At 37.7% G+C, this 10,353-nt stretch overlaps 1 protein-coding gene and 1 pseudogene across 1 annotated transcript; both read right to left on the minus strand.

Moving 5' to 3' along the window:
- Positions 1 to 2: 2 nt before the first annotated feature.
- LOC118560539 lies at positions 3 to 3,638 on the minus strand (annotated as a pseudogene).
- A 2,272-nt stretch (positions 3,639 to 5,910) lies between these two features.
- On the minus strand, positions 5,911 to 10,351 carry LOC118556319 (biogenesis of lysosome-related organelles complex 1 subunit 1). Its single transcript, XM_036131611.1, has 4 exons — positions 10,144 to 10,351; positions 9,971 to 10,043; positions 8,043 to 8,175; positions 5,911 to 6,514 (listed from the first exon to the last, which is right to left on the minus strand). The coding sequence occupies exons 1-4, from the start codon at positions 10,202 to 10,204 to the stop codon at positions 6,404 to 6,406; spliced, it is 378 nt and encodes a 125-aa protein (XP_035987504.1). The 5' UTR covers positions 10,205 to 10,351; the 3' UTR covers positions 5,911 to 6,403.
- Positions 10,352 to 10,353: the final 2 nt, after the last annotated feature.

Consider the following 10,353-nt stretch of genomic DNA (forward strand, 5'->3'; position numbering starts at 1 on the left):
GGGATCCAGAGCAGCTTGGCATCCCAGCCGGCGCTGTATCGAGTCGCGGGTGAGCCGCGGTCAGAGCGTGCTCCATGCAGCTGGTCACCTTGGTGAGGTCTGAGTCACACACAGCATTCATGATCAGACGCTGAATCTTAATGTCTGGAGAAAAAAATAAATATTGGAGAAAAACATTCATTAGGTTTTCTATTCTAACCCTACATGATAGCCTATTAAGTTCAGAACATCTCACATTTGTTCTTTTATTCTAGTGTTACAAACAGATTCAAGATTTCATAAACCTCAGACAGTGTTTTAAAGAATCTGTGTGCAGTGCAGAACTATTCAGTCTGGGTTTGATTAATCTTACTAGTTTAGATGTTGAACTGGAGGTGATAAAATGCAGTCCAAATTCTTTACATCTCTTTGATTTAGCACCAAAGTGGAAGCTGTGGTGCCATTAATCTCCCACAGTGTAAGGCTTTATTTTGTTCATAATGCTTACACAGTGCACAATACACGGGAAGCCGACTTTGTATTAAGGGGACATGCAATAGAAAACTTGAGAAAGCAATTGAGAAAGCAATTAACAGATAACTTTTTCAATTTGATCACTTGTGCCATCCAACAACGGCTACTGAACAGACACGTTTTAATACACTTTGCTGATGATAGCTTATTACGAAACCCTTTCTTTCTCTGATAGTCTGCCATGCTTACAGCTGTCCAGGTACTTTTCTCCGTAGCTTGCTTTGACTTCGGGGCTGAGCTGGTTCCAGAGACGGTGCAGCTCCCTCTCGATGGGATCCAGGCTGGTCACAGCTGTCTTGAAAAACCCCGGCTCGATGATGCACACTTTGATTCCAAAGTAGTTTATATCTCTCCTGAAAAAAAAAAGGGGGAGTCACACAGACCGGTAACCTACAACGAAGCGTCACATGCTGCAAGTTCAGTTCTAACATCATGAAAACATAAAAACCTCACAAACACGTTGAAACGGTCACCGGTTGTGAGACCGGTAACACACATTAAACTGTACCAGGTGAAAACATCAATACTCATCAAATATGTTGGTCAATGTTCCTGTTATTATGGCCCGAAAGCAACTTTAACAGGTGGGTTTTCAACCTTGATTTAAAGGAACTCAGTGTTTCGGCTGATTTGTAGCTTTCTGGAGGCTTGTTCCAGATTTGTGGAGCATCGGAACTAAATGCTGCTTTTCCATGTTTGGTTCTGGTTCTGGGTGTGCAGAGTAGACCAGAACTAGAAGATCTGAGTTGTTTGGAGGGTCGATACAGCAACAACGGGTCTTTAATGTATTTTGGTGCTAAGCCGGTCAGTGTTTTATAGATTAACAGAAGCATTTTAAAGTCCATTCTCTGTGTGTAAGGACCCTAAGATATCTGATATTTCCCATTATTTAATTACAACCAAATCACCTGTAAGCTAGAAGAACAATACTGTAAAGAGGAAAGGGCACTGTACAAACCTTCTTCATAGACGTTTGAGTTGTAAGGCACTTTGCTCCTGAAATGTGCTATACAAATACTTTGTATACTTGACCTTACATTGACTTGACCTTAAGTGCTCTCGAAACAGTGTTACATTTTTCATGAGACAAAATCCAATCATTCATGCAATAAATCTATACATCGCTCATTGCGAGTTGTCCATTTCAGCGAGCTTGTGGTCCAAGCTAAAAAAAAGTCTGTTCCTCTCCCGGGTGACATCACAGGACAAGTTGTATAAACACAATTAGTGAATTGACGTTTTGTATAATCTATTCTTATTTATCAGTTTACCTAAGGCAGTCAGAGAAACTCTCCACAGCAAACTTGGAGATGCAGTACCCGCCACCATTCGCAGCCACCCTGCCGAGGACAGACGCCACATTTACGATACGTCCACGGGCCTTTTTGATGAGGGGCAGGAAGGTCATGGTCATGGCAATGACTCCATTCATGTTCACTTTCAGAGTGCTGTGGAAATCCTCCACTTTCATCCACTCCGAAGGACCCATGGGTAAGGAACGTCCAGCGTTGTTCACAACACCCCAAAGTCCTAAAAAGAAAGTAAAAGTTATTTTAAAGATATTTTACAACTGGGTCATATATTTATGGTGTGGTTCAATCTCACCTCTATCACCGACCTCCTTCTTGGTCCACTCCATGGCAGTCTGGATGCTGTCCTGACTGGTCACGTCCAGCAGGATCGTCTTAAGATGAGGACCCGACGCTCTTTTCAGATCATCAGCCCCCTTCTCTGTGAGGCAGCCGGCCAGAACGCGGAAACCCTTACGGTCGAGCTTCTTGCACAGGAGGTTCCCAAACCCTGTGTCGCAGCCGGTCACGAAGACATACTTGTCAGAGACGTTCTCTATCTCCAGGCTGTCTCTGTACAGCCACACGAGAATCCACAGCAAGGCCAAGGAAGCTGCGATGTAGTACCAGGCATTTTCGCTGAAGGAAACAAAATGTTGTGATATTATCTCCAAAACTTGGGATTTGCTCTTAGGTCTAAATTGAAACCGTAAAATATTTTGTTTTGCATCGTTATTTCTTACCCTAAAAGTTCGTATATATAACGTGTATCCATGCTGCCTTCAGGGGTTTGTTGTTTGCCTCCGAACTGCTCGAAAAACATTCTGGGCAAAATTTCAAAAGGAAAAAAAAATAATAAAATGTTAGCACAAACATAATGAAAATCATCTGATATGCCATTTAGCCAAATCCCTATTGGATTTCCTAACATTGTAGTGGAACATTCTTGACAGCCACTGAATACAAGCACTTTGTTCACTAAGACCCTGAGTTGTAAGACCTGCTTTTAATGCAGAACAGATTTCTCATTTTGCTTCGGGCACATGAGAAATAATTTGGATAATACGCTTACAGAAGAAACAGAGGCATTTGTAATGGAGCGAGACCCAATTTAAAGACTCAGTTTATTTTTAGGTGTATTTTGACTATTCATGATAAAGCTGCTTGACTCACAGTAGAAAGCCAATAAATTTGTCAGTAGTAATACAACATTAAACAAACTTAGCTAGCTGTAGCCATCAAAAACACAATACCTGTTGATAATTACTATATATGAACATAAGGACAAAACAGTTTATTCCTAAAAATCACTGCAATTTTTTTGTTTATTTATTTTTTCCAGCTGGAGGAAATTCAACATGTTATTACCTGACTTTTTATATTAAATTCTAATTTTAACATCTGGGGATATTGTTTCCCCCACCAGTATCCTTTGCTTTTTGATATTTTCTATGCTTTACTGTACAGTATTTAGAGGTTTTTCTCTATATATTTCTATGCCTGCTGCTGCAACAAACAAATCCCGCAGTCTGGGGTTACTAAAGTACATCTATTCTATTCTATTCTATTCTATTCAAAAATATACACTTTTATGTTCATGCACTCATTGTACTCTGTAAGCCTTTGGTGACCTCAGACCGCCAGCATGCACAAACAAAAATAAATAAATTATTAATTTAATGCAATAATTGAGAGGTGAGAGAATCCAGACAATTGAAAACGGCATTCCTACCTTGTTTAGTTTCTGGGTAATGATGGATCCCTACTGTCGGTCCCCTTCCCTTTCCCTTTCTGATTATTCCTCTGCTTCAGCTCAGAGGGACTGGTCAAAGAGAAGCTTTATCCCCGAGGCTTATCCCCTAAGACATGTTCGCTATTAGTAATCCTCAATCCGTAACTATTTTGCAATTGTTTTTAAAGGAAAAATGAGGGAGAACAGAGCTGGAAAACTAAACCCTAAAGAATTTTCTCCATGTACACTTGGGTTTCTGAGCACTATTTTTAGTTTAGAACACAGGGTTTTTTTTAGGGCTATAGCTGTTCTCACAATTGGGTTTACATGATTCAGGATTGTATCAAAAGTTATGACAAACCCACAACCCAAATTTCTCTGCCATGGTATGGTTTCAGGGGCTCAATCCGTTCAAAAACTCAATAAATAGTTACATTTGGACCAAAATGCTTGATCCAACTCAATAAATAGTTACATATCCCCTGTGAAATTCAACTGAAAATAAATTTAAAAAGCTCAAAACCTGGTTGCATTCACCTTTGAATTAATATCTTGTTAACGCCCTCTTGATTCAGAAAGAGGATTCAATATTGAACATTGAACACTGTGCTGTGTTCTGGACTCAGCCAGGCAATACCAAAGCTTAATTTTTTTTTTCTGGCTAAACTATTTTGTGGCTGATTTGAATATATGCTTGGACTCTGAACCCTGCTTTGTCCATCTCAGTAGTTGTGTCCTTGGGCAAAACATTTCACCCACTTTGCCTGCTGCGGGTAGTCAGAGGGCCCAGGGCCGCCAATTGTGTTGCAACTCCACTTCTGTCTGGCTGCTCCAGGGCAGCTGTGGCTACAATGTGGCTCACCACCACCTTCACCACGTGTGAATCATTGAATGTAGTGTGAAGCGCTTTGGGGTCTTCAAGATTTCATAAAGCACTATACAAGCGCACATCCTATGGAACCAGGTTTTCTTCCTCCAACATTTTTTGCTTGCTTTTCAACTGATTTGGTGAGCAATTGTCACATTAAAGTTTTGAAATTATTTATTATTCTCAACTTTCTATTTATTTTTTTTACATTAAATGTGCAATTGACAAGGCTGTGTAAACGTTTCAGATCCATTTCAGATACTCTACACCCACAGCATAGAGCTACTGAAAATGGTACATGCCGCTTCACAAGATTCATACCAATTTATTCTCCACAGCCCATGCTTTTCAAGGCTCACATTTTTTATTTCATAGCAGTTCTTCTAATGTTCATGAAATTTGACTGCAAAGAAAAAAAACTGACCTAATTAAGTTTCTTTGTGTGAATACTCCCCCAAATCCTGAAACATCCGGCTGTTACGGTTGGATTCTGATTGTGGAAAAGAACTGTTTCCTGGTTTCTTGTTTACTGATCTATTTTTCTAAATCTATATTTTTAAATCTGGATTGGACTATTATAAATTTGATACAGTTTCCTAAAATCACAGTTTGTGATAGATTTCCTTATTTGAGTTTTACAACTAGACAAAAAAATATCAATGATTTGCTTGGCAACTATTCTAGAGAGGCCTGTAGAATCCAAACAGCATTGAAATGGCTTGTTTTTGAATATGTGTGCATTAGGGGATCAAGCATTAACTCTATATAAAAAAAGATGACAAAACATTTGATGTCACAAATCAATGTTTAGCTCTTAATTTTTTCTCGTACTGCATTTTTCTAGGATTATTAAATATTGGAAAATGATCAAATCTAGAATGAGATTCCAGACTTTTGAATAATCAGTAGAATCTCTTGTAATATTTTTTTTTATACAAGGCAGGGTCAAGTCATACAAATTAGTAAAATATGAATGAAACTGAGACAAGAATTATCTATGATTTGTTTCACAGCTGCAGCCTCAGTCACAGAAAGGGTGTATTTGTTACAATTAGTTTAATGACAATGATATGTAACTGACAAAAACCAACAAAAGAATAATTAAAACAAAAAAAAGCATGAAGGCTGGGACTTGTGTACTGGATTAAAAGCCTTAATTAGTTACCAAATAGTGTTGTAATTATGTGAGTGTACACTGCACCCGGTTGCACCGTGACATAACTTTTACGTCACACATTCCAGTGATTGTCAAGTCGTTGTAGTTGCAAAACTTTGTCCAGAAATATCCAAACTCCACTTCTGGAACAAGCACAATATAACCATGGGTGAAGCGAATTAAAGACTTTTTAATTCTTCACAGCAATTGTTTTTTTTTTTCCTTACAGCTTTCCACCACGCTGTAGTTATTGTTAGAAAGAATAAAGAAAAATACGACTCAAGCTCTTATTGTTCCATTGTTATTTATTATAACCGTCTACTTATCTTAACTTGTTCAATAAGAAACAAAATTAATTTTTATCAAACTTTATTTCAAAAATGTACATTGGCAACAAATGAAACAATGCATCCCTCTGTCAGTGGATGTGCATACAGGATACAGGAGATGCAAAAGCAAATATGCTCTTTTAGTTTAAGAGATACTTTAAAAATAATTCACAATGTGTTTTATTGTGAGCGGTCAAACTTTCTGTCCATTAAATATTTTTTAATATATACCCCTCCCAAAACATAACCTAAACAGAACACAGAAATAACCTCATAAAACGCATTTATGATGGATCTTCGGCATCACTTTGCACCCTCCTTCCAACTCTGGTGATCAAAAATGAAACAACACCAGGCAAACGTGTCTGAACTACATCATCAGATGCGACAGACAAATGATATTTGTCTGAGAAAAGTCCACTTCAGTCCACTCGGACGGGTGCGTCTAAGCCCAGCCTATATTACACGTACGTATACATTCCGTTGTAAATGTGCTGTAGAAGCACGCTATGATGTTTACGAGCAGGTAGACTGGGGCTGCCCCTTGTGTACATACTCCAGGGCGGTGGCGATTGTCCTCATGTCCATCTCGATGCTGCGGGCCCAGTTCTCAACATCTCCAATCTCCTGTTTCAGAGAGGACACGTACGAGAAAGTTCATATTTGTCACCGTGTTTAACTTCTAAACAAACTGGACGCCTAAAGCAGCTTAAAGTCCCCTCCACCTACCTGATGATTTGACTACATCACATGAACTCCGAAAGGGATTTGCGATCCGGCATATACCTTATACGACTGTGATATAGAAGTCATGAACACGTTTCTCTTTCATAATACTTTCATAATTACACAATGCAAAAGAGGAAATTTCCTAATGTTTCTATTAAAAATAAGAATTGTATTTTATTTTTCTAAGTAACATACTTTTATTTGTCTTAAGTTAGACAAATGTTTCCCCATTTCCAGGCATCTTTTCACCTTGACTAACCTTCTCAGAATCATTTATGTTGAGCTGAGCTTGGACATTGAGTGCTCGATGTTACTATCCAAATAGTGCTGAAACCATCTTATTAAATATGCAAATCAATCAAATAGCAAACCTGAGACTAAACACTGTTTAGAGCCAGGTTTCTAAAACTGGTACAACTACCCCCTCTGGTAGCTATTATTGTAGACATTGAACAAGTTAACTATATAATAGCATCAAGGGCAGTGAAGAAAATGTTCTTGAATCTTCCAGTTCTACTATGCTACTATTGGTAATGCATAATATGATTGAACTTGATTTGTAAAGTGCCTTGAGATGACATGTTTCATGATTTGGCTCTATATAAATAAAATTGAATTGAATTGAATTGAAAATTGAATGCCATTAACAATGTATTTTCTTCAGTATGTTGACCCTTTAAAGCCTTATTCAGGTAAATGTGAGGAAACTTAAGTTTTTTAAAAAAGATACTATTTTTTGGTTGCTTCGAAAAATAATAAATAATAAAATAAAAAATGTCAGGCTTTCAGATTTTCTTTTATATGGTAATTGAAACAAGAAAAAAGCATTTCCTCATTTTTTCAGCATTTTTATATAGGGTGTGTAAAATACATTCAGTTTTATGTTGTATACTGTATGTTCAGAAAAATACTGACTTTGTTGAAGAGGTAGAGGTCTCAGAAATATTATTATTAAAAATATACATTTGTGGTTATAGGGTTAAGAGTAAATATATATATATATATAAAAAAATTAAAAAAAACGTCAGGAGGCCAAATAAAACATTTTTCAGGCTGGCTAAGTCTTATGTGGAAAGTAGCCATCTTGGATTTTGGACTGGGGTGGTGAGATCTCAAAATTCCAACGATTCTCCCTATTTTCCACTTTCAAGCACAGATATTTGAGTTAAAATTAGAAATATATTTAAACTGCATGTATTTATTCAATCATGAAGCTCCAATGGGTAGGTTTTTTATTTATTTTTCTTTTCAGACATAACGCAACAAATTCTACTTTTAGAATTCTGCCAACACTTTTTTATTTTTTTTTTATTTTTTAGGAGCAGCAGGCAGCCAGTGCAAAGTTAAATGCACAAATTGCCAATTAAAAATTTGTTATGAAATAAACATTTGGTGCAGTTCACAAATTTAGTGCAGTATATCTTACCTTTAATGCCTGATTGAATCCCTCCACCATGCTGATCCACTGAGCAGTTTGCTTGGAGAACTGGCTCGCCTGAACTTGGAGTGTCTTAACCTCATGGTCTAGTTTGCGTTGGTTTACGTACGCCTGAGCAACGCTAAAGAGAAAGAAGGCACAATAATAAGTTTCCTAGCATTATTATTTGATATCAGATTGCCACTGAGTCGTGTAAGGGAAATTAAGAATGTCCTTGTGCTGAATACGTGGCTGCTAAAGTTCTGACCATGTCCCAAAAGCACTAAAAGCCCTAATCTTTCTCATACAGAACTAGAGCAACAGCCAGTCTTTAATTTCTGCTCTCTATAAGCTAATTCTATAAGCTGATTGTCTTGATCTCTTCACTTCATTCACAACGGTAACAGGATTATTCATGTTTGAACTGTATGTTTGATCAATTATTTGCAGCCAGGAACACATTGTTACATTTCACTGGCTCATGGGAAAGGGTAGGTGGTGGCCAGAAATCCATAGGATAAAGCTTTACTGACGCCTACGTAGTAACTGCAGACAATACGAATTCCTGTTTGAGAACAGACAGCAAATGTCTTTTTTCCCGATCCACTGTATATATGTGGACGCACTGTTCAGGACGCACCTCATGCACCTTTTCCTCCCTTCGGCACCTTCTTTTGATTATTGAGCCGATGTGACACGTGAATTTATCCACTGTGAGATCAATAAAGTCTATCTTATCTTATCTTATACCTTTTCTTATATCTGAATGCTTCCGTTTGCATTTTACTTTGCTGCTGATACACCAGAGTTTCCCCACCGTGGGACAGTGCAGGTTATTTCTATTTATCTGTCCTATTCTAAATGACTACAGGCATGTTGCCCTGACATCTGTGGTTATGAAAGGCTTGAGCAGCTGGTTTTTAATTTATTGTCTGGTCTACTGTTTTGCCAACCGGTGAAATTACAAGAAATAATGGCTTAAAATATTTTAGTCTATGTGTGATGAATCTATATAAAATAATGGTGTCACTTTCTGAAATGACTGGCAACAAATATCACACTTAACACAATTTTAAACTCTTTTGGGACTTACTTGTACATATTGCTGTTTTTTTGAAATTGTATTTCCTCTGAGGTCTATACATTCATACTTCATGTATGTACATGTATGAAACTGAAGTCCAAGCTGTTGTTTGTGCACACTTACTTGACCAATAAAGCAGATTCTGATACCATGTTGCAACAATCATGGCAACATCAGTGTGCACCACATTATTATTGGCTTAAGTTTCACATTTGAACATTTTGATCAGGGCTTCCCAAACTTTACAACCTGCGACCCCCAACATAACAGTTGGCGGAGACTGGTTCTCATTTCGTAACTTATGTTCACTGTGCCTATGCATTTTTTTCTTGAAAATGTGATAGGGAGGGGCGCCCGAGCGCCCTCTATTGACAAGTCGCCACTGCTTAGCACTGTAATCACATTTTCCTAATATTTCAAATGCACCAAAATAAAAAGGTGTCTCTACATGTACACCGACCAAACTATAACAATAATGTCACTAACCCTATTTTGTCTTTTGAGACTGTAGTTAATTTCCCATACTGTTCTACTTTTGGCAATGAATACTGTCAAGTTAATACTTTTAGGATAAAATAACGGAAGAAGAAATATATATAGTAACTATTACAGTCAGCAATTTAATTCATTAAATTCAATTCATTCATTCAAGCCAGGAACTTCTAATTTTGACAGTCCTCAAACTGATTAACATTCAAGTCAAGTACATTCTACCGATGTCAAAAGGATATTAACGATTTAGTAAAACCCAGCTATTAACAATAATTAGTTTACTGTTTAAAGCTATAAGCCACTGGTTCAACAAAAGTATGAACACAAATATGATAGATTGTGTTGTTGTTGTTTTTCATACCCTACGTTCAGGTGATCTACCAGGGCTTCAGTTAGACATGTGGCAGCAGTGATCGCTTCACGTCTGCGTTTCTCTGTGCAAGAAAGAACAATGCATACAATCGGCATTAATGGCATTCAAGAGATTTGTTTTTAGCCTGTGCTAGCATCGCAGTGATCCAGAAGATTCCCCACCTTGCAGTTCCTTCCGCTCATTTTGCTTCGCTTGGTGCTCCTTCAGAAGCCGAGACAACATGTCGCTTAGGTAGAAGTCGGGGTTATTTTTTAACAAAAGTCAACTCATTTACTGATTTTTTAATTATTATTGTAAGAAAAAGAATGTCAGGTGATCGAAAACGATAACTGCTAGCCTGTCACGAGACCAGCTCGCGCGGATCTTACGTC

This window comes from Fundulus heteroclitus, unplaced genomic scaffold, assembly GCF_011125445.2.
Source record: "Fundulus heteroclitus isolate FHET01 unplaced genomic scaffold, MU-UCD_Fhet_4.1 scaffold_445, whole genome shotgun sequence".
NCBI lineage: Eukaryota > Metazoa > Chordata > Actinopteri > Cyprinodontiformes > Fundulidae > Fundulus > Fundulus heteroclitus.